The following is a 26,062-nucleotide window of genomic DNA, read 5'->3' as shown; positions in this document are numbered from 1 at the left end:
AGGGACAAAAAGATTTGGCGCGCGCAGCGCGGCAAATTTCTTTGACCACGTCCCCTTTTGTTGCCACGCCCCAATTACCACATCCCTTTAAAAAAAATACTCCTTTTATATAGTTGAAATGGCGGGATCAGACGCAAATGTGCTATACCCTCATACTGTACTGCCTAAGTTATACGTGAGTTATAACTATGTACCAGTTTTGCCCCCCCACACATTAGCCCCCCATACAGAGTAGCCCCCCCATACACAGGTGCCCCCCCATACACAGGTGCCCCCCATACAGAGTATCCCCCCCCATACACAGGTGCCCCCCATACAGAGTATCCCCCCCCATACAGAGTATCCCCCCCCATACACAGGTGCCCCCCCATACAGAGTATCCCCCCCCATACACAGGTGCCCCCCCATACAGAGTATCCCCCCCCATACACAGGTGCCCCCCATACAGAGTATCCCCCCCATACACAGGTGCCCCCCCATACAGAGTATCCCCCCCCCATACACAGGTGCCCCCCCATACAGAGTATCCCCCCCCCATACACAGGTGCCCCCCCATACAGAGTATCCCCCCCATACACAGGTGCCCCCCATACAGAGTATCCCCCCATACACAGGTGCCCCCCCATACACAGGTGCCCCCCATACAGAGTATCCCCCCCATACACAGGTGCCCCCATACAGAGTATCCCCCCCATACACAGGTGCCCCCATACAGAGTAGCCCCCCCATACACAGGTGCCCCCATACAGAGTAGCCCCCCCCATACACATGTGCCCCCCATACAGAGTAGCCCCCCCCCATACACAGGTGCCCCCATACAGAGTATACATGCTGCTGGCTGCTGGCTGCTGGCTGCACGTTAGTCCTCCTCTTCAGCGTCTCCTCTATATGCGTCTCCTTGTTCGGCGGAGCCAGGCCTTTTATAAGGTTGCGCCCGTGCGTGCGTGTGACGTCAATACGCACGGGCGCAACCTTATAAAAGGCCTGGCTCCGCCGAAGGAGCCGCATATAGAGGAGACGCTGAAGAGGAGGATTAACGTGCAGCCAGCGCGTCCCGCTGTCGGGATAGTTCCATGAATGTCCCGCATTACGGAAATGCGGGACATTTATGGAACTATCCGGGACAGCGGGACACGCTGCCAAAACCGGGACTGTCCCGCAGAAAGCGGGACAGTTGGGCGGTATGGGAAACCTGTTTTCCAGAAAGCACCAAAAAAGGCCATCTCCCATAGACTCCATTTCAATTTTAAAAAGTGGTTTCCTTTTTCTCTGTACTTGATGGTAACTAAACTGCATGAATTCATATTGGGGCAAAACATCCTACTGGGTTTGTCTAATGTTTAAAAGATCTTTAGCAGGCTTAAGGTATGGACATCCAAATTACAGAAAAAACCCAGATCCCCAGCATTCTGGATAATAAATCCCATACCTGTACAAGTAGCTCCCAGACTGGCAATCTGTGGGTTCTGGTCAATGCCAGAGGGGCTGCTGTAAGATGCCATAGACAGTCACTATTGGGCCTGTGGGGGCTGTTTGGGCCTCTGTGTACTTGATATGCCAGGGTCTATTTTGAATCCAAGTCCGGGCCTGAGTACCAGAGAGTATGCATGTATGTGGTGCTATTTCAGTCACTTTTAAGTGGACCAAAAACACAGCACCAAAGAGGCCAAAATAGATTCCAGTGCCACACCCAACAAGTGCCAATGCCAACATCTGATAGGTGCTAGCTTCACAGCATTGTTTAAATGTATATTGCCTATTGTCAAGAATGAAACTGGCTTTACATACCAGTGAAAGCCACCAACCTGTAGGCATTTAGCGTAATGCACTTGCTCCTCCCACTTGTATTTGTTTACTTTAATGAGATACATATATGATGGGGCATCTTTATTTGCTTGCAAAAAGCCCTTAGCAGCAATGGCATTATAAATTCTATAGAAAATAAAGCTGTTGCGTTCTGTTCCCGGCGGCACTGTAAATATGTAAGTGAAGACGGCGGCGCGTCTCTTATTTGCAAATTGAATCCACGGAATCATTTTCTCCAAAAGATAAACAAAAGTTGCTGATTTGCCTGGATCCACTCATCAGAACATAAGGCAGAGCTGCTTTATTACAGGGGGAAAATAAACGAATAAAGCAATTATTTTAAGAGATATTAAATCTTTCAGTCGAAGATATATTGTGCTGATTATATTATTTAATTGGATCGGAATAGTCACACAGGGAAAGGGAAATCACAGCGGCAAGGGAATGCTAAGCTTTTGTTTTTAAAGAAACAGTGCAAGACAAAAGCAAAGTAAATTTAGGGTAACGACATGGGTACATTTTGTCCCAGTCCAATAACTCTCAACAACCAGTCATTACATTTGGCCACTGAATGATCTTTAAAATTTTACTTTCCCATGGGTTGCAATTTTTTTTCGCCATTTAATATGTGACCAATCTGAAATAAAAAATATGCCATCTAAAAGCAGGTGTCCCTTTTTCAATTGAAAGATCTTTTGCTGCTTTGCTTTGTTGTTTTAGAGGTTTTTGTTTATTTGTTATGCTTTTTTTGTGCTACAAAATAATTTTTTTTTTTTCACATTTGATTTGCTTTCGGTTGAATCTTTCACAAAGAATTCGGGTTTGGGCCGAATTCCAAAATAGTGGATTCGGTGCATCTCTACTGAGTAGCCCTAGAAGCTCCCTCTGTTTGTTTAAGATAGCAGCTGCAATTTAAGCTTGGTCTCAGAAGCTTCTGTGCTACATTATGCTATTATGGGAGGGGGAGGAGCAAACTGAGAAGACTTGTGCTGTATAGGAGACACAAAATCCTGTGTTTCTTTTGATAGAGGACTTAGTACAGTTTTTCTGTGAGTGCATATGCAGAGCTGTCAACCTTTGGGGAGTAACATCCAGGGGAGTAACATCCAGGGGAATCTGCGGCGCATGCTAACTCACTGACAAAATTATTCGCTAGTACCCAGAAGTGACATCACACGCATGTGCAAATGCGCTTCCAGAATGACGTGACACACTTGTGCAGATGCCCCGTTGAAGGCGAAAAATCGATACCCACGCATGTGCAAATGCTTCTAATGAGATTACCGCTAGCGTAATGCGTATGTGCCCACTGGATTTGACATGAAGTCTGTGGGATTGAACTGGGGGCGACGAGAGACTGGGGGAAAAAAGACAAAAGTGGGTAACTCCTGAGAAAATATGGGGGATTGACAGCTCTTCTTATGGCTGTATTTACACTAACCTTTTTGATAAAGCTTACTTAGTTTTTACCTTTACTTCTCCTTTAAGGGTATTACTAATTTATCGGCAACTACATTTCCAGCCTTGGCAGGTGTTTTACCGTGTTTTTACACTACTTAGAAGACTGTACAATTACTAAAAACGTTGTTACTGACTTACCCAGGAACTCCCTCATCCAACAACACCAAATACTACTACTGTAATCATAAAATGAATATAATGAATAAATACAAAATTACAAAACATATAAATATACAAAACAAACCCAAAAGGAGAATATATAAATTAATTCCAGAATTCTAAGTCAGTGCATAGGTTAGGTAACCACTTATGAGTGTTCACAAACATATCATTGTAGATCCCTTTTCCAAAGTTTGCATGTGGCCTGGTAACTCACAACAACCAATCAGATCTGTTTTTAATCAGTAAATGTGACTTGCTCATTGGCTTCCAGGTGTAACTAGAGCATTGAACAAAACATGTGTAGCAATAGGCAGAATAGCTTTCAGAATAAGAAATATAAGTATTTATAACTAACCTTACTTGTGGCAAACATGGCAAAGTAGGGCAATTCCATTATACTGTCAAATGTCACTCAGTATATGCAGCGACAGAAATGAATAAGACTGTGTATTTAGACATTTAAGATTTTATCAGAATAATGAGATCGCAATGTGTCGACAATCCTGTGATGTCTCAGTAGATTCAAGCCCAGGGGGACTTGTTAAAATGTAAATATTGGCTAAGGAAAAATGCGGAAACGCAATGAAGGAAGGAGCGTCAGGTAGACTGATGTGATGAATAGAACAAGAAATAGACTAAATCACAACTTGCAGGTTAAATTACAGGTACACAAAGAAAGTTACAGGAAGGGAAAATAAGCGACGATGGAAGGCTTGGAATGAATTAGCAGCAGTCTATCTGCAGGAATATCCGCAGCTTGGTATAACACTGCAATGTGCAGGAGTTTCTGCCTCTCTGATAAAAATAAATATCAGCTGCTTCGTATAAAAAAATCAGAAGATTTCAAGGGGTTAAACTAACATCACTCTACACTGCTATTGAATAATGTGTCCCTGTAGCTTATAAAAGTGCTGCCTCTAAGCAGTAAGGCTTGCTCAGTCACCTCCCATTCACTCAGCTCTTAAAAGCTGGAATGAACATACTAAATAGCAATGACTTATGGGTAATAGTGATGCATGGGTGTGCCCAAACCCGCAGGCAGTGCTGAAATGGCCCGCCAGGTTACTATGAGACCTCCTGGTGGGCCCTCCTGCTCCTTACCATTTGGCCTATTTCATGCTCATTCCCCATTTCTATATGGGACAATAAGAGGCTAAATAGATGAAAGAACAGAATATAGTATGTAAAGAAATGAGACTAGGAGGATAAAGTAATTAAGTGAGGAGAGGAGAAAAAATAGCTTGGAGAGCAGTCCTATGGTCTAAGGTTTTCTGGCGGGCCTACGATTGCCATTTGCCCGGTTTTTAGGAGGGCTGTCCAGGTCAAACCTTCCTGCCCTGCTTTCCAAATGAGGAAAATTAGGCAGGACTTTATTAGTGATGCAGCAATCGGCCAATCACCAAGTCATAGCCCCACCCCTGACACCATTGGCCATGCCCCTGACATTTCCTTCCACGCCCCCATGACATCACCGCCCCGTCAGTGAGTCATGTGACAGAAATTACATTGCTAAGCACTGATTATAACTGCTGACATCACTAAGCACTGTTCATAAGGATATCATTTAGAGGATATTCATGGCTCTTGTGTATTATTATACAATATGGGTTATAGAATAAAATACGTTTCAATGGCCCGCCTCTGCCATATATCAATGCCCTAATGCTATCTATGGTATACTGACATTAAAGGCCCTTTCCCACATGGGCCCAGCAGACATAGTTCAGGGGGTTGAGGAGGTGGTATAGGGCACTGGAACTGGATGTCTAGATCTGCTAAATAAATAGTTAAATAAATAGGTGAAGGGTTGTAGCCCCAATTTTTACCTGTTTCCTAGGATGGGCTCCCCGGATGCACCAAGCGCAGAGTAATCCATTCCATAAAAGTGTAACCCCAGCAGGATTTTCTTTCTCCATTTGGATTCAGGATCCAGTAGCTGTATGCATGCTTGTACCCAGGTGATGGGCGAATTAGGGCCAGGTCTACATGAAAAGAGAATCCAGTGGTGTTTATTTCTGGGCGTTTCATTAAAAAAAAAAACAATTAAGATAAGGAACACTCTTACTCTTACCTTCATGCCAGTTTTTTAACACTGTAATTTCTGCAGGAGTACTCTTATAACCCTAGTGTTGGGCTGGTCAGTGCACCACAGTAACCAATCAGCTTTCCCTAGTCTAAAGGTGGCCATAAATTGGTCGATAAAAGCAGCTCACAACCCAAGTCAACAGTTTATCGACCCATGTATGGGACCCTCTGAAAGGCCTACCTGACTGATATCTTCTCAAAAATCTGCCAAATTTCAATCGGGCAGGTTTGATTTTTACTGTCAGATTGATGACTGCATTTTCTTGTGAATACGGTCCATGATCCGATGGCCTGCAATGCAGCAATTAGGATCCGATAGGATCAACCAGATATCACCCACCTCAAGGAGGGCATATCAATGTATGGCCACCTTATGACTAGACTAGAACGGCAATCAATAAGACTAAAGCTGACCAGACAAGGGCTAATAAACTCTGCTGACTTGGCTCCTCCAGACAAGAATTTTGGCATCCCATCTGCCTGTGTTTTGGCTCAGGAATAAATGCCCTCATCCCAAGTTTGAAAATTCCATCGGGCTAAGATTGCATCTGTTCATTGATGTAGTCAACATAGTCCTGCAGTATTATCCAATCTCTGCCACCCCCCTTTAGGCCAATGATTGACTCTGGACACAGTGCACAGTAGTGATGGGAGGGCTGACTCACGACCCACAACCCGTGGGACCCAAGTGTTTACCCATAGTTTAGGTGGTTTAGGGTTGAAATTTGGGCAGCTACTGTGGGTTCGGGTTGGGTGCGGGTCAGACTGGGAAGCTAATATGAGTGCAAAACCAACACACATAGCAGAAAGACATGGGTACGGGTTGTGTGTGGTTCCTACAATGGCAATATTTTGCAGGTTAGAGTCAGGTGTGGGTCAAGATTTGATGGGATAGAGTCGGTGTGGGTTAAATTTCCTTATCTTCACATGTATGGCCAGTTTATGCAAAGGGTGATATTCGCTCTAACCAGTCCCCTTACTGTAATGAACGCTAAAATTATACACTAAATTTTTTTATCTAATTATTTAGGAACACACTTTTTTCTTTCTTTTAATTTCATAATTTTTCATTTTAACATGGACAGTTTACTTTCAGATTTACATCTGAAAGAGAGAACCTTTGGCTGGTCCTCTGCACCGCAAATCTTTGCATTTAGGCCAATGCAAAATCACATAAAAAATGATTTATGATGATGCTCTTGATATGTAATACAGGCTCAGCACCGATCTGGGAATTCCTAATTAGAATTAGCCATTTCTGTTCCTGACCTCAGAAGGTGGAAAGATGACAAAGCCAAACTGTTTAATAAACATTGGGTAACAACCTTGCTGCAATATTTAGGTTATATAACTTGAAAATATATTTATTTTACACCGTAAATCTTGTTTGTGGCTTCAAAACCTTTATATTGGAGGAAACATCGTCCCTGTCCACACAATCAAAATTTGCCATAAAAAATGTAAATGTACAAATACAGATGGTGCAGGCCTCATTGAGGCATTTGGCACACAAAAAAAAGACTATTCATTTCAATTTGGGTGCATCAGGATGCGCCAGATGCTTCATTGATTTCTGTTCCATCTGTACCTGTGATAGAAGTCATAACCAGCAACTCAATTAAACATGCCGATTGTGTATTGCAATGAATGTACATATCCAGCACCTCATGAAAATTTTGAGCACCAGCTGCGGTTTCTGGACGAGATCACGGAAATGAGGACCTGCAAGATGCTCTAAGATAGAGCAGGAGCATTGCAATCTGTGCTGAGCCGGCTCCATTCCTGAGGGTACACATATCCTGTCCATCACAGGGTGAATGGGCATGAACTGTGCAGCCGCCCTGCTGTGCCTTAGAATAATGAAGAAAGTAAGGCCGGTCCTGGGTCTCGCACAAGTGTCAATCATCCTCTCATCCGATTGTGTTTTATGGCACCCCGAAGCATTACACTTCTAGGTGGCTTATTCCGTCATTGAATTTAAGGACAGTTACTAAAGTTTTTCTCCAGCAGGTTTTAGTATCACAGTGAGTCTGCTCTTGGGTTTTATAGCCATATTATTTTCTCTTTATTATGCCTTTCTTCCCCTGTCTTCTGGCAAGAGAGCACAGTGGGCTTTGCAACAGAGGGGCACGCTGTATTTAGATCACTGAATGAACTGACATAATAAGAAATTCCAAGAACTCAAAAAAAAAAACAGTTATATTACATTTCTAAAGGTTTACACAAGAACTAAAGCTTAAAAGCCATGCCAAATGCATTTGTGAATGACTATATATGCAGATGATGGAATTAAATTGTAGTTTACCTTTGAATTAACTTTTAGTATGATGTAGACAGTGATATTCTAAGAAAGTCTGCAATTGGTCTTCATCTTTTATGGTTTATCAGTTATTTAGCTTTTTGTTCAGCAGCACTCCAGCTTGTAATTTCAGCAGCTATCTCAAATGCAAGGGTCTTATTTTCCCTAGCAACCAGGCAATGGTTTGAATAAGAGACTAGAATAAGTATTGTAGAGGGACTGAATAGGTACAGGTATTGGACCCATTATCAAGAATGCTTGGGACCTGGTGTTTTCCGGATAAGGGATCTTTCCATAATTTGGATCTTGTAATTTGGAGGCTTGTTTTGTTTCCAATAAGGATTGATTTTATCTTAGTTGGGATCAAGTACAAGCTACTGTTTTATAATTACAGAGAAAAAGGAAATCATTTTTAAAAATTAGAATTATTTGCTTATAATGGAGTCAATGGGAGATGGCCTTCCCGTAATTTGGAACTTTCTGGATAACGAGTTTCTGGATAACGGGTTTCTGGATAACGGATCCCATACCTATACAATAATAATAAAAAGTAACAATAACAATAAAATTGTAGCTGAACAGAGCAATGGTTTTAGCCTGCTGGGCTCAGTGACCCCTATTTGAAAGCTGGAAAGAAGTAGAAGAGGAAGGCAAATAACTCAAAAACTGTAAAGAAAAAATAACAAAGACCAAAGGCAAAACTGCTAGGAATAAGCCATTCTATAACATACTAAAACTTAACTTAAAGGTAAACCACCGTGTAACAAGTGACCAGCAGCTTGGGTGAAAAAGATGTGAATAGATGTGAAGATTACATCCAAAATACAGGGGCGGATTTATGGAAGATCTAAGATGGGGGAATCCAAGATTCCCAGCAGTTTGGCCATTTAACCCATTTAGCAAATCTTTCCTGACAGTTTGTAACTTATTGATGAATGTATTAAAGCTGACAGATAAGTCAATTTGTCCGAATGTGTTCAGCTGCTTTGAGCAGCATTTCCCTTGGGGTATTGGATTAAACCCTTCTGCAAATCACATGTAAGGATTAACTATTCTTTTCCACCAAGAACAAGAAAATGTTAATAAGGAAAGTGCTGGGGGTTTTATATGAGTGGTAGGCATTGGTTTTGCTCATGCAAAAGCATAAGAGTCTACTTTCTCCTTTCCACCAGTGAGAAGCCAACTTTTCAGTAAAGTTAAAAACGGTTGGAGGACACCAGATGACCAAGAGGTAACCCAATCAAACATATACAGTACATACTCCATGCCTTAGTCTAAACCAAAAACATGACTTGAGTGCTTTAAAAGTGAAAATTACTGTTTCACTGCGCAAATAGTCACCTGATTGGCCTCCAAACATCAGCTGTCCTCTATGGTACCAAGAAGGGACAGTCTAACTGCGCTTGTCTAGTGCTGCAAGTACCACATTGCTGGAGCCCAGTGTTCTTGAAAAATAAAATAATTGGACGAATGGTTGCACTGTGTGTTTTTTGAGGTGTAGTAAGCAAGTAAGGGGGGTGGCTACTGGTTCAGAAATAACTCCATGTGTGCCAATTTTTTTCTTGAATTATGGGGAAAAAATGAAATTGACTGTAGTGATTGTCTTTACTGTTAATATAGATGGCCTGATGATCACACTGAGGGTGTTGTAGGTAGTGGATATAGGCAATATATAGTTGAAGGAAAAGGAATTGCCATTGGCTGGGCTCTTGGTGCTGCGGTAGTACTGAGGGTCCAGAGGCCAAAGGGTGTCTGACTGCTGGTTTGGGTCCTGTAAATGAGGATTTAGATAGTGATAAGTTAGACCCCACCACAGCATACCCCAGGGGTGTAAGACAAATAAGGGTTAAAGATAAAGGGCCATTCTGAACTCTATCTAGGAGATAAGTGGTAAATGACCAAGGTTCACTCTCTCTAACCCTGGATGGCATTCACTGTGGGTACCCTACAAAAGGGTCAACCTCTTTTGCTGATGTTCTACCCCACATGAGTGCCCTTCCAGTGAAGGTGCCATATGAATGGGTATTAAAGCACAAGGTAGTGTACTAAACCAGAGGAACAGAACAAGCATCACAGCATCATACTAAAACTGACTACTACAATGCCCAGGCATTTTATTAAGAGCCTGCTCAGTTGTGCACAACAGCATGCATGGACAACCTTGTACTTCCAAGCTCCCTTGCCAACTTGCATCTATAGCCACAAGTGCCATTGCATGCTGGCGTTTATATATAGATGCCAAAATGGAAGATCATTTGAGGATGTATGGGGGCACCATGTAATGTACATGTTGTGCTCAATGCTTTTTAGAGGGACTCCGGTATTACAATAGAATTCTGTGCAATATGAGTAAAAAACATAGCAGTCTGCATCCAAAACTGCACATTGCATTGCATTCATAAATGAGCTCAACAGTGTACAAAATGTAGTGCTTGGAAATCCATATGGTCTAATAAATTATTCAGAAACTTGCATTTCTAGTGTACACACAGGCCAATACTTACAGGTAACCTCAATTAATTGACATCCCAGTCTCGTTGACATATAACAATGACCTTATCTGATCCGTAATGAAATATTCTAATATTTGGTTAGCTTTTCAGCTCTAGCAGACAGCACTATCATTTGTGCAGATTGCTGGATTTCTTCAATTTCCTCAATCACAGCCTGGCTAAATAACGTATCACTGTGCCGATAAATGATTAAATAAACTGTCGGCGGGTGCTTGTGGTGAGTATTCTTATCAGACACTTGCATGAAAACCCCTTTAATCTGATCTTAATGTATTACTGCACACATTAGACTGTCTGAGACTGCTCAGGACATGCACTGACACTGATCCTCATCTTCCTCAAGGGAGAGGAGATTAGAAGTGCAGACATCAATACCACATTATAAAAGTCAGATATGTTATACATTTAGCTGGCTCTTACAATGAAGACTATACCAGATTTTTACACTGGCATTTCTGCAGTATTTTACACATAAAACTCACCCAGTGTAGCCGAGGACAAGGCACATTAAACAGAAAGAGTGCAGCTAAAGGTGAGGTGGAGAGCAACCCCTGCAATGCCATACACTGCTCTTCCCACTGTCTAGCCAGTGCCCAGTGCTGGCAATATACACCTCTATAAAACTGATGTTGCCCGCAATAGGTCTCTGCTAACGCGGGCGACTACTCTCTCTAAAATGCCTTTCCACGGGCAGCAATACGCTGGAGGAAAGGCCTACTCTTGGCTTTGGTTTTCCGAAGTTGCCTGCTGGAAGAATCTTCTCATGACTTTGGAAAACTGAAACAATGCGTAGGCTTTTCCACCAGCGATTCGTATTGTTGCCAGTGGGAAAGCATTTTGGAGAGATTAGTCACCTGCGGTAGCAGAGATCTATTGCGGTCGACTAAATCTCTTTATTGGACATTAGCCTAAAAGAGATTTTAACACTCAAATTTACACTCTCTTGCATAGCTCAAGCTGGAAATTAACATGGGGTGGAGGCAGCAAATAAGCGTAATAATTGATACCTATAAATACAGCCCATCATATTAAAGGGATTCTATAATGTGAAAATAGTGCTTCTCTCCAGCAAAATCTTGCATTGAAATCCATTTTTCAAAAGATGTGTGATGTGGGACTAGCCATATTCTTACATATTCTTAATCTCTCAGGTGCTCTCAGCCATGTCACCTGTGCTCTGAAAAACATTAGTCATATCTTACTGCTGAGCTGCAAGTTGGAGTGATATCACCCCCTCCCATGTTGGTCTGATTTCTGTTAATTCTTTTTTGTGAAGTTTTTAATAAAAACACATAAAAACCCTTTCTGCACCAGCAGCAGAACAATGGTAAGGGAGCAAGAGAGCAGCTCCCTGACACCTGTATTGGTAAAAATGCTCCCATGCCCCACCTAATGGTAGATATGGTAACGGCACTAAATACTAAAAATCCAGCTCACCCAATTCACAAGTCCTCCAATTACACTAAGGGGCAGATTTATCAAAACCCGAGTTCGAATCCCGAATGGGAAAAATTGGGATTGGAAACGAAAATTTCTGAAGATCGCAAATATCCCGAAAATGCTTACGAAAAAAATCGTATTAGTCACGAAAAAAATCGTATTAGCCACGAAAAAATCGTATTAGTCACGAAAAAATCGTATTGGCGATCCAAAAGTCACGTAATTTTCGTACCAAACCATTGCAAACAGCGGCAGTCTTTCCGAATTTTTCGCGCGGGCGCACGACTTTTCGCACGACTTTTTCGTGCGCCCGCTCGAAAAAATCGGGCGGGCGCATGACTTTTTCGTGCGGCCACTCGAAAAAATCGGGCGCGAATCCGCTCGGTGCGTTCGGACCCGTTCGGGTCTTAATAAATCTCCCCCTAAGTAGGAAAAACAATAGCTTATTTGAAAGCAGTTTTTGTAGCACTGGGTCTTTCTGAAAGCTCACACTTAACACAATGATCTGAGATGGCGCCTACAAATCGATATTACAACTAAAACACCATAATAATCGTGAAAGATTCCCCCTATGTTCTGGTAAGGTAGGCAAGTGGGTCAGGCGTACTCAGGCAACAGTATTTGGTGTTTGTCTTAGGCTTATGCTTTTTTGCACATCCCAACCATTGTGTCTTTTACTGTTGCTCACAGGTTATAAGAAAGTTCCTGCTTAGCCAGTCTTACCTTTGGGGACTTGAATAGTCATATGTCATGAGGCTGAAGCTGTCCACAACAGGCGCCAACTGGTCAAACTCTTTCCTCCCAAACATGCCCAAATGATCAGTGCTGAAATAGAAGAGAAAACAATAAATCAATACTTTCTTACAGATATAAAGTACATACAGATATATATACAGCTGAACATACACTGAAAGATCCGCACATTTGACAATCTCACTAAATGAGCAGATCTTAGTGTTTGCCCAGCTTAACATTGTCCTCTAACTGGACAATGACATCAGGAGGGCTAATGACATTGAAAGTAAGGGTTATGATGTTATTTCTCCCAGGAATGCCTAATATGAGTTGGGCGATATTGGATTGATCCAATTGTTCAGTCCTTGGGCCAAATGACTGAATCACATCAACGGATGCAAGCCATCTGGGTGAGGATCACATCAAAGTGCTCTTTGCTTTTAATCCTGCCTGATTTCCAGCCAGATATCAGGCAGGCCTGTCTGAGGGCCCCATACACGGGCTAATAAGCTGATGACTCTGTTGGCCGGCAGCTTTTACCAGCCCATGTATGGCCACTTTAAAGGTGTCAATCCAATGTTGTACTCAACACTGCACAGTAGAATGCCAGCCAATTGGCATCTGGTAGGAGGCCATTTGGGATCTTGAAGGACATGAAAGGAAACTGCAATCTTTCCCTGCAAACATTTTGTAGAAGGACTGTTAGGGTACACCCACCACTGATTTTTAGTGCAGACATATACCAGAGAAGATTTATGGCAAGCTCCAATAAAGGTGTAAGTTTTAGGTCAAAGTGAAAGTTGATGCCATATAATATTTATGACTGCCGACACAATGAGGGTAGTTTTGAAAAAATATCCCCTTTAAACTCCCTTTATGGTGTTATTGCAGGCTGCGTGTCCTATGGGATTGGTGTATTTGATGCATAGCAATGTGCTACCTGGAATGAACCAAATAACATGAATTTCATAGCAGGAGGCTTTACTGTAGAGGTTGGCACAAAGAGAACAGAAAATAGTGAATTATTCCTATTACAACGGAGATCTGTGCTTTGGGAGATCAGTTTCCCAGTATTATGATGTAAAAGCCAGGGAATTAGGCTATACGTTAGTTTCATTGTATTTGTTGTATCTGGTGGGGTTTCTCAGTGCTCCAGGATTATAAGTACATAGAAGTTTTGTCAAGAAGAAAACATCCAAGGGATTTGAAAAGATCTGTATTCATCTTTATGTTTTATTGTTCTGTCCCGGCACTGGTTTAGCGCAGCACAGCCGAGTCAAGTGCTCTTACTGAGAGAGGCCTAACAACTGGATGTCTTTTTTATACCTTATTTTTATATCAGTTTTAACCACACAAAAAAAATAAACAAACAAACAAAGCAACTAAAGACACAGGGCTCCCATGGCACTGCATTCACACAGCAGCCCCTTTGAAAACACTGTCCTTCCCTTTTTATGTTCCAAGTTTCCAAGGCCATAAAGCAACTAAACCCCCCAACAAAGTAGGCATTATTTTAATACTATTAAAGGGGAACACCTGGTTCCAAACAAAAAATTGTTAAAGAGCCCTCCACAACACAGAAACCCCTAATACTGTATACCGGTGACTGTAATCTGTTCCTTCAAAAACTATGAATAAATACTATTTATTTGCACTATTTCATATGAACAGCAACACAATGGGGGGTAAGTTAAAACTCCCTGTTGCTCCTTTTGTACCTTCTGGCTTAATCTGAGTACCCAAACTGTACAGGGGCTGCTGTTTAGGGAAAGTAGTAGAACATTCCTCACTCAAAGAATGCTTTAACAAATATATAATTACAGATATCTCTGTTTTTACTGCTAAATAGAAATGGAAAATGTGTTGATAATTGACTTTGAATATGACTGTATAATCCGAACTCCCTTCAAATATCTATTGCACGCCTATCATATTATGGAAACAGAAGGAACCCTAACGTGAGATTAATGAATATTTAGATTAATATAATAATTGAAGTCTATGGATTCCAGGGTGAGAACCAAGGCCCGGGACACAGTGGGAAAGAACAGGCCTCGGGAAACACAGTTTCATTGAAATTGATTTTAATTACTCACAAGGGCAGGCAAATAAGGGCAATTATAGAGAGAATTAGGTTTTATAGCAGGTTGTATTATTTTGTAGATTGAGGAGATAACTAATGTGACTGTTGCTGAAATCCAATCTCCAGCTTGGCGCCTGAAGGAAACCCTGTGTCATATAATGGATGATTCCTAATCATAGATTGAGACCACCCTGTACAATTAGCTAGATGGAGTTGTAGCCCAGCAATCTCTGGATGGCCCCAGGTTGCCCACTTTTTAAAAAAAAGTTAAATGAACCAAAAAAAAAATCATGTATGCAAAACTATAACTGTCCCTTATGTCATTCATACAGCTCACCATCCATATTAGCTTACTCACACACTATCCATATTACCAAGGGCACGTGTGTAATTCCCCCTGTGGTTATGGACTCTGCAACTGCTTTGCCTGCCCAGAATGTACAATGGCTGGGCTGAAATGGAGGGGCTGAAATGTACATACCCTCCGTGCCTAGTAGGAAAGCTCAGGAGATATGTTTGCAGAATGCAAAAGAGACCCAGAATTTTAGAAAAGGTTCTGGCTGAACCCTTCAGCTCATGCAACACCATTATACATATCTCACTGGCTCCTCAGCTCCCCACATGGCTACTATAGCCTCCCACAGATATACAATCTCTCACTAGGTCAGCTTGGCTACTATTTTAATTCTCATTCATACCTATCTGTCACTAGCTCCGCAAAACCCTGACTAGTTACACTTGCCACTTATAGCCATAGAGTATCACAGTTACTTTTCAGATCTCTGCAAAGCTAATCTATCTATTCACAGGCATGTTTCTTTAGCTTTCCTGCCTGGCTACTTTAGCCACTCGCAGCCCCCTCCATCCACAGATATATCTCACTGCCCATCAGATCCTTGCCTGGCCACTCTAATCACTCACAGATATATCTCACTTGTCCATCAGATCCTTCCTTGGCCACTCTTACCACTCACACATATATCTCACTTGCCCATCAGATCATTGCCTGGCCACTCTGACCACTCACAGATATATCTCACTTGCCCATCAGATCCTTGCCTGGCCACTCTAACCACTCACAGATATATCTCACTTGCCCATCAGATCCTTGCCTGGCCACTCTTACCACTCACAGATATATCTCACTTGGCCATCAGATCCTTGCCTGGCCACTCTAACCACTCACAGATAAATCTCACTTGCCCATTAGATCTTTGCCTGGCCACTCTAACAACTCACAGATATATCTCACTTGCCCATCAGATCCTTGCCTGGCCACTCTAACCACTCACAGATAAATCTCACTTGCCCATCAGATCCTTGCCTGGCCACTCTAACCACTCACAGATAAATCTCACTTGCCCATCAGATCCTTGCCTGGCCAGTTTAACCACTCACAGATATATCTCACTTGCCCATCAGATCCTTGCCTGGCCACTCTGACCACTCACAGATATATCTCACTTGCCCATCAGATCCTTGCCTGGCCACTCTAACCACTCACAGATGTATCTCACTTGCCCATCAGATCCTTGCCTGGCCACTCTAACCACTCACAGATATATCTCACTTGCCCATCAGATCATTGCCTGGCCACTCTGACCACTCACAGATATATCTCACTTGCCCATCAGATCCTTGCCTGGCCACTCTAACCACTCACAGATATATCTCACTTGCCCATCAGATCCTTGCCTGGCCACTCTAACCACTCACAGATATATCTCACTTGCCCATCAGATCCTTGCCTGGCCACTCTAACCACTCACAGATAAATCTCACTTGCCCATCAGATCCTTGCCTGGCCACTCTAACAACTCACAGATATATCTCACTTGCCCATCAGATCCTTGCCTGGGCACTCTAACCACTCACAGATAAATCTCACTTGCCCATCAGATCCTTGCCTGGCCACTCTAACCACTCACAGATAAATCTCACTTGCCCATCAGATCCTTGCTTGGCCACTTTAAACACTCACAGATATATCTCACTTGCCCATCAGACCATTGCCTGGCCACTCTAACCACTCATAGATCTTCAGTTCACTGCCTGGCTGCTCAGTACACTCAGAGAGTTGCTGCGCTTACTGATTCAGGGGAAATCTGGAGCTAGCACCAGCTCCTGACCAGGACGTAGCTCCAGGGTCCCCTTAGCACCAGCGTTATTGTGTCAGGCACAATGCCCCCATGCAGCCACAGTGAAGATGGCATCCTGGGAAAAAACACAGCATTTTGGGTAAAAAACATGGCAACTGCGCTTGAAATATCAGATCACCTCAAAGTCACTCAAACAGATTTTTACTTGCCCTTCAGAACCCTGCCTGACTACTCTAGCCATTCAAAGATATACTTCACTTGCCCTTCAGATTACTACCCGGCTACTTCATCCATAAATACAGTAGGTATAACTCACTAGCTTTTCAAATCTTGGTTAACATTGTTTAAAGGAGAAGGAAGGGCATTTTGGCATTTTATTGTCAATAGATTAGTCACAATAGTGCAAGCTAGAACGCTATATTTACTCTGCAAAAAAAGCTTAACCTGAGTAAACAGCCCTAGAAGCTACATCTGTTTGTTTAAGATAGCAGCTGCCATTTTAGCTTGGTCTCAGTAACTTCAGTGCTGCAGCTATAGCTGCTGGTATCTTAGATTACACAGAGTTGGGAGGGGAAGCACATTCTAATGGGAAGGGGGGGGAGGAGGAGAAGGAAGAGAGTAAGGAGCAAACTGAGCAGACTCCTGCCCGTGCCCTGAAGGATTTTTCTAAGAGCAGGAAGTCTGACATGGAGAAACATGTATACACAAAAGAAAAAATCCTGTGTTTCTTTTGATACCTTTCCTTCTTTTTACCTTTCCTTCTCCTTTAAGGCCACGGGACTGTTTTTGCCAAGGATTACTTGCCCTTTGCTACAATACTGCCACTGTGAACACAGCAGCTTAAAACACCCTCGCCTCTGTTACTGAACAAAGGCACCCAGAAAAGTACTGTGAGACACAGTCACAAAAAGGGGGTAGATAATGCTGTATCAGCAAAAAAAGTCTCCTAATTACAAGAGTTGCTTTTCTTCTATTGGGTCTGGTGTAAGCACAGCTGCGCAGGACCTCGGGGTAGTACTTTGCCACTGATTAAGTCAGTAATGTCCTTTGCAATTGTGAAGGCAAGACAGATCCGCAGAGCTGACAGATTGTGCCAGCCTCTTTCCTGGGTGCGCAGGGAAATGTACTATTATTACTGCATCCACATCAATACACTAGGAAGCAGGCATTTTCTGAATTAAAAATCGCCAAGTTTGATGAGCGCTGCTTTTCTTCTCTCCACTTTTAGGACATAGAAAGAAAACCTACTATGACACACACACAACAACACTACTCGATGGCTGTAATTAAATAGTAAAACAATACATTATAAATGGACAGTGAGGTTCTAACAAGGCTGAGTGAGAGTCTAGGCTCCTGCCAAAGTGACCCAAACAATTAGCATATTGAGCTTTGGCCCCTATGCCCAATGTTTCAGTCATATGATATACTTAGGAAGCCATTGTAGTGCAAATTTATTCATCATATAGTCACAAATTCAGATCCTCAGTCAGGCATTCCTGATGGAAATGATTATGAAAAGGACTGGCTAGCACATTCCCTAACATTCTGCCAGGCGAGCAGCAATGCACTCAAAACTACTCATCCGGACCCACAAACATGCTGTGCCGCTCCCACTTTTTTCCCACAACCACTATCTTAAATTTGCCTAAAAAATTACATTGGCCCAGAAGTGACATCACTTGGGAGGTGTTTTAACCGGGTGAGGGGAAAAAATATCTTTTTCATCAATGGAGTTGGGAAATAGTGCCTGCACTTTTCCCAGGTAGTCAAGGATGGTACTTGGTGGACCTTGTGCATGGTCAGGGAATAAGGGACTCACCTTAAACCAGCAGGTACCCAACATGATGCAGGACTCTACATTGTGGGTAGCTAGCCTGCTCGGCTAAATGATCTACAAGCTAGGAGGCATTCCACAGAACGCCAGTATACTTATCCCTATGTAAAGTCCGGGGGTGCCCTGGGCACCAGACCTAAGGATACCCCCCACAATGGATAAATATCCAGCAAGAACACAAGCTACCTGTGTGATATGCATGGACCTTGATAAGCCCTGCCCTATGTTCATTCATTATTCCCCCATTTACCCAGCCTCTGGTATATACAGTACGTTCCATTGCCAGGAATTACATTTATTCACCCACAAAGTGCTGATATAGGGAATTATAATAAGGTCACCTTATAATAAAACAAAACGGATTTGTCAATATTTGGGAAATATCGCTAACGCTGTGTATTTCCAAAGGTCAGCCACTCTGTTGCATCTCTGCCATATCCCCCAGCATTTGGATCAGTGCATTATTTATACAAAGCAAAGCAAAGCCATTTTCACAACGCTGTATTTATTGGCCTGCTAATCTCTTGAGTGTCCTTATTATGATTAAGCAGGGAAGACTATAAACAGGGCAGGCAGCAACGACATGAAAGTGTTGAAAAGTCTTTTGGTGATAGCATATCCAGGTGATTTGTAGCCCTACAATGGATATAGTTTGCTGTAATTATCTCTGGTTTTAAATGTAGTAAATGTAGTAAATCTCATATAATCTCTTTGGTCCCTTGGTTCATAATAAAGTACACTAATATCCACTTAAATATACCCAGACACAGGTAGTTTGAATTCTTAAAGGAGAACAAACTTAAGCTAAAAAAAGACTCGAAGGAGAAATGTTGTAAGTTATTTTTTGAGTTTCTGTACCAGCCAAGGCACCCACAGCCCTTTAGCAGGGAAGATCTGGGCCCCCAAAGATGCCTCAGTAGCTCCCCATATTTTCTGCTGATTCCCTGCACATGCTCTGTGCTGTTGTCAGTTACTGAGCTTAGGGGCCGACACAATATACTGTATATATACAATATAAATGTCACAATTCAAAGATGTATAGTAATTAATTCAGATGCTCCTTATATGGCAGCTCAGAAACCAGTGCACTCTGCATCAGAATATAACAATCAGAATGAGATGCCGTGTAGTGAGAATCTGAATTACAACCTTGAATTGTGACTTTATAGAGATTGTACTGAAGATGGGGAGCTGCCGGGGGCACCTTCCAACGCAAAGGTCTTGCTAAAGGGCTGTGGTTGCCTTGGGCTGGAACAGACCCCGATGTTAAGCATGCACATTGCTGGGTATAGTTTAGTCCATGCTGCAACTGGATAGCAAAAAACTATTGCTCTGTGGGCTACCATTATGTTATTATTGTTATATATTGTTTTATTTCTATTCAGTTCCTCTACTATTCATACTCCTGTTTCTTGTTCAAACCACTGACTGGTTGCTAAGGTAAAAAAGGCCCTAGCAGTCGGATCCTCTTAAATTTCAAACTGGAGAGCTGTGGAACAAAAAGCTAAATAACTTATAAATAAAACAAATAATAAAAAATGAAAACCAAATGCAAATTGTTTCAGAATATCAATGTCTATGCCATGCTAAAAGTTAATTTAAAGGTGAACAACCACTTTAACAGAAAACGTGTGAAGAAGGAAACTTTTTTCTTTTTTCAATCAGCATTAGATGAAAGAAGATGGAACCTCTTGAGTATTACAGATCTAAGAGAGAAATATGTGAAGGAAAACATGACCCATCAAGGTAATTCGGTTGTTCTTTGGCGAGATGTGCAATGTAAGCGGATTTCTCTCTAACGCAGCAATCATCACTAAATCTCAAGTGTATAATTACACTTAATACCAATATAGAGGGAATCACTGTTCTGATGGATGACAAAGCTTCACAAAGCCCGGCGACTGCTGGAATTTTGGCAAAGCTGACGAGACAAGAATTGCAAGATGGGTTCTGAAGCAGTTAGTTCCAGCTCGGAGGAAAGGCACACAGCAGAACAAGGCACGGCTACGTTTTCATTCTAACTCGATAGCGGCAGATATAATAATATCACGGACATGTGTGCTGATAGGAACTCATAAGTGCTGATGAGATTAGTGGCAACTAAAATCCCACTAGCGCTATGTGCAAGCAATTTTCCTGTGAATTTAGGCAATATGGTAATATATTGCAGATACTAATGCAGGTCTGTAGCATTTCAGTGCTTACTGCATAACGATCAATAGGATTTTAGGCTTAGTTGTCACTAGCAAGTTTATAGGATTCTGCAGCATGGAAACGAGAATTTCCTTCTGGATCACAAGGCTCCCTGTAGCGTTAGACTAGGACTGGGAGGCAGCAGTTTCCAACTGAAGAGGTTGTAGAGAAGTAAGGAAAAAAGTGTGGGGAGGATTGGTGACCCGTGGCAATGAGGGACCAGAAGGGGAAATCCTAAATGGGTTAACTTTTAGTATAAAGTAGAGAGTGATATTCTAAAACAATTTGCAATTGGTCTTCATTTTTTTTTATTATTTGAAGTTATTTCAGTTTTTGTTCAGCAGATATCTTGTTGCAAGGATCCAAATTATCCTAGCAACCAGGAAGTGGTTTGAATAAGAGACTGGTGTATGAATAGCAGAGGATCTGAATTGAAAAATAAATTATAAAATGTAACAATAAAATGGCTGCCTCACAGAGCACTAGTTTGTGGCTTCTGGGGTCAGTGACCCCCCATTTGAAAGCTGCAAAGAAAAAGGCAAATAATAAAAAAACAATAAAAAACAATGGAAAAGTTGCTTTCCATTCTATAATATAGTTAACTTAAATGTGATCCACCCCTTTAAGCACATGATTCACTCTCCTCCTCTCTTCATTTACCCTTGTTGTTCTGTTGCTTTGCTGTTATTTTATACCACCCAAGGATATTTTCCCTTTTCTTTTTGCCTTCTCCCATTTTCTGATCTCCTCTCTCTTCTCCCCTGAGCTGTTGACGCTCTGAGCGACTAACAGAACTGTTAAGCAGTTAGCTATAAAGCAGCCATAAACTGTAGGTGGAATCGACTCTGACCTGTTTCCACAAAGAGATAATAAAGTTAACAGGGTATTAAGAGCAAAGCATCGGCAAGAATAGCAAGAATGCATTATGTGCCCATTATCCCACAGAGTACCGATATATGCATGCACCCTAACTAAGTAGCCTAACTAAGTAGCCCTTTTGCTTAAAGAGCCAGGATCAGCTGGGAGGCGGCCATGATATCATGGCAAATGCCAATTTGGTGTCACGGTGTAAAAACCAGGAGTTTAGCAAATGCTGCTTTCTATATATTTGTATATTACATATACAAATAACTTTTAAAGCACTGATAATTTTAAGTAAATAGATATTGGAAAGTTGCTTAGAATTATGTTCTAATGAATTTTCTTTTATTAGTCAAAAAAAATATTTTTGGGGTTGACATGTCCTTTAAAGATTAATAGAAAGGCTCCCTTAATCAATTAGGATGCCTTCTTCTACTCTAACCCACTAGGCCCCCTCCCTCAGAAATGTACTCTGGCTGCTGGCTATTGAGCATGCTCAGTTCCTCCCAACTCCAAAACCCATATACACCCTTCAGTCTAGCAGCCAATGAAGAGCTAGCATTGTTGGTTTCCAAAGAAACTCTGCTCTAGCCATGCACTGCAATGCTGGAGAAACATGTTTTTTCTCCTAATCTCCTGTCCTGAGCTCAGCTTAATCAATGCAGTGCTGAATCCAAGCAGGATTTTTAAAAAAAATTGAGCTGCCTGTGTAAGCCTGCATTCTTCACTGCATGAACTTTACAGCGTACTTGTGCTTTTTGCAGATGTACTGTAAATGTCACCGATAATGTGTCAGAAGGAAAATGGCCGCTGGGTGAAAGCTGCTATTTGTTTTAGGAAAACGTAATGGTGCTGGTGAACAGAGAGGATATATGCAGTACAGGTATGCGATCCCTTATCCGGAAACCCATTTTCCAGAAAGTTTAAAATTACGGAAATGCCATCTCCCATAAACTCCATTATAAGCAAATAATTCTAATTTTTAAAAATGATTTCCTTTTTCTCTGTAATAATAAAACAGAACATTGTATTTGATCCCAACTAAGATATAATTACCCCTTATTGGGGGCAGAACAGCCCTTTTGGGTTTATTTAATGGTTAAATGATTCCCTTTTCTCTGTAATAATAAAACAGTACCTGTACTTGATCCCAACTAAGATATAATTAATCCTTATTGGAGGCAAAACAATCCTATTGGGCTTATTCAATATTTAAATGATTTTAGCAGACTTAAGTTATGGACAGATCCAAATTACAGAAAGATCCCTTATCCGGAAAACCCCAGGTCCCGAGAATTCTGGATAACAGGTCCCATACCTGTACATGCAATGGTTTGGGTGGGGAAGATGTGTCCAACTTATGTACAAGGTAGGAAAATTTTAGTTTTACATGTCCTTTAATGTAGATCATTAGTGTCAGGTACGAGCCTTATCAGCTCTTTTAGGAACCAGGTACAACTGATCATTCATTGGGCAAAGTCACAAGCAAAAACAAAAAAGAACAGGAAGCATTGAAAAAACTCTGTTATGTGCTTTGTGGCATCAGATTGGATCATGTCAGCATCACCTTAATACTGCATATTTCTTTGGTATCAATAAAAAAAGAAAGACGGAGAAGAGGAAAAAACAACAGCCTCTTTCCATTTACTTCACACTGAGTGCAAATATAAAGCGATTGTAAGAAACAGCAATGTAATATTATTATGCAAAACTGCAACCCAAAAATATCATTTTACATCTACTTTATTTTGTATGGGGATCCAGTGAAATGAGAGGAAATGAAAATCTTTCTCAGAGTAAATAGAAGCTTTAGCAAAGTAACTTCAAATCACAGTCATTTCACATTTTATATCTAAATACTTGTGGGCAAATTTAAATGGAGAACAGCATTGGGAGCTGCAAATGCTACAGTGGATTTATACACACAAACACACACACATAAGCACCCACAAACACACATAAGCACCCACAAACACACAAAAGCACCCACACACACACATAAGCGCCCACACACACACATAAGCGCCCACACGCACACATAAGCGCCCACACACACATATAAGCACCCACATAGACACATAAGCACCTACATACACACATAAGCACCCACATACACACATAAGCACCCACATACACACATAGCACCCACACACACACATAAGCACCTACATACACACACATAAGCACCTACATACACACATAAGCACCCACATACACACATAAGCACCCACATACACACATAAGCACCCACATACACACATAAGCACCTACATACACACACATAAGCACCCACATACACACATAAGCACCTACATACACACACATAAGCATCCACATACATACATACATAAGCACACACACATAAGCACCTACATACACACACACATAAGCACCTACATACACACACATAAGCATCCACATACATACATACATAAGCACCCACATACACACATAGCACCCACAAACACACATAAGCACCCACAAATGTATGTACTAATTTTTTTATATCTTACTGAATGAAAATGATAATTATATAGCAAAAAATATTTATGTTAGGTAATAAGGATTGAATGGCTGATAGTACTTGATGATGCTGCTATGAAGCGCTAAGCTCTAACCCCCAGCCGAATATTGCTCAAAGCAGTTAAACACCTTCTAAACACAAGCGCTCAAATCCATAAGCAAATGAAGTAAGCCAAGTGCAAATGTAAAGGGGGAGTAAAGGTAAAAACTCAGTAAGCTTTATCAGAAAGGTCTATGTACTGTAAATACATCCATAAGCACTCACAGAAACGCTGCCCTGAGTTCTCTGTCAAAAGAAACAGGATTTGTTGTCTCTTTTTTTTTCTTCTGTGCCAGAGACATGCAGCCCTCTCCTCTCTCCTCCATCAAGAATGCTAAGAACTCCCTCCCTCCCCTTAGGAATGTGGATCTGAGCCAATCAGCAGGAAGCTTCCTCACAGTCTTGCAAACTGAGCATGTACACCCGTATTTCCAGAGCTCAGCGTTTTTTTTCCTATGATTCTTCTGATCATCTGAATAGGAGAAATATGGGGAGACCTAAGGGCTCTAATGAGAGAAATGAAGGTATGCCTGCAGCTTGAGATTAACTCTTTATTGGCCTTTCCTTCTCCTGCTGGAAATCCTCTAGGATTGCGCAGTTCAATATTTGATAAATCAGCACCTCAATAAAGATTTGCTGTTGGAGTTCATTAAACTGGTTACAGTATACACTATGGGGAAGATTTATCAAAGTGTGATATTAGAGGTCACCGCCATAAGATTCTCCCACTCTCTGTTCATTCCTATGGGATATTTAGAGGCCTATTCATCAAATGTGAACTTTCCCCAATTGATAAATACATCTCTAAAACTCCCATAGGAATGGAGAACGGGAATTTTACTGTAGTCACCTCTAATTTCACACTCATGATCAATCTGGAAACGAGGGACTATTTGTACCCCAAATTAAAGGTAAAGTAATGTTCAAACTCCATGCAGATGCCCATTCAGTTTGGCAGCTGTAGAACTGCAAGGACCTTAAGCAACTTAGCCTTGCTTACTTCCTATCACAACAGGGCTCCAAGATTAATCAAAACCAGAGAACCCCTGTGGGCCATGAGAAAGACAAATACATTAATATTAATTCACAAGATAAATCCTAACGTGAGTAGAGCTGAATTCAAACTTGCACTCGGAACGCAAAGATGGCGGAAGCAATAACATAAGACAAGGGCCCACGTACAGCATTAGGCTGACAGTGATCAAATACCCGCAACCTAAACTCTCAAATCTAGCAGCAAAAACAGCAGTAGATTCAAGGAGCATAATTCATCCACCGACACATTCCTACTCAATTATGGAGATAGAGCAGCTACTAAAGTACATCTGTAAGTTCAGAACAGCCTTTGAGACAGAGACAGTCCCACAAGGAATGCAGATTATACCGGGCAATTTCACACTAAAAATACCTAAAGTAGGGATGGAAGCCTAGGAAATGAAGCTGAGAAAGCTGGAAGAGGCTGAGAAAATAATTTGGGCTAAAATCTGTCTGCTATATGCCAACAATAGTGACATGATAAACATTTGTGTCAGGGAGTGAATATTAAAGTGATAGTGGACAACACCCCTTTAAAAGAATGGTGGCCAAAGGAGTCTGAAATAATTGCCTCTGCTGCTTCCTTTAAATACTGGCTGCAGACTAGAATGTTAATTTCAATTTCTTTTGTTCTGTCTTATGACCTGCGAACGAAAGGCAAGTTCCTGGGAGAGTCTCGCACAAAACGCATGCAGAGTCAACCAAAAGATTTCACCGCAAGATTCCATGACCTGGCATTATGTCATCAAGTCTACAGCTTCATGTATTTATATGGTTACAGAACTCTTTTTCACTTATATTTTTACAATAATGGATATATTATTTCTATATACATAAGAGCCATGAATATCCTGTAAATTATATCCTTTTAAAAGGTGCTGAGTGGTGTT

At 41.6% G+C, this 26,062-nt stretch overlaps 1 protein-coding gene across 5 annotated transcripts in view; it reads right to left on the bottom strand.

The window, feature by feature from the left end:
• Positions 1–26,062, bottom strand: part of chid1 (chitinase domain containing 1) — a 163,882-nt gene that overhangs the window by 78,365 nt on the left and 59,455 nt on the right. For all 5 annotated transcript variants that reach the window (XR_004222175.1, XM_012960959.3, NM_001008104.1 and 2 more), the window contains 2 exon segments: positions 12,490–12,591; positions 5,256–5,411 (listed from right to left, as the gene is read on the bottom strand). Coding sequence is in view for 4 of the 5 variants with exons in the window: in XM_012960959.3 (XP_012816413.1) it covers positions 5,256–5,411; positions 12,490–12,591 (258 nt within the window). In the remaining variant the exon portion in view is untranslated.

Source organism: Xenopus tropicalis, chromosome 4 (assembly GCF_000004195.4).
Source record: "Xenopus tropicalis strain Nigerian chromosome 4, UCB_Xtro_10.0, whole genome shotgun sequence".
NCBI lineage: Eukaryota > Metazoa > Chordata > Amphibia > Anura > Pipidae > Xenopus > Xenopus tropicalis.
Note: the sequence above shows the minus strand (reverse complement) of the source record. Positions and strands in the feature narration are given on the sequence as shown.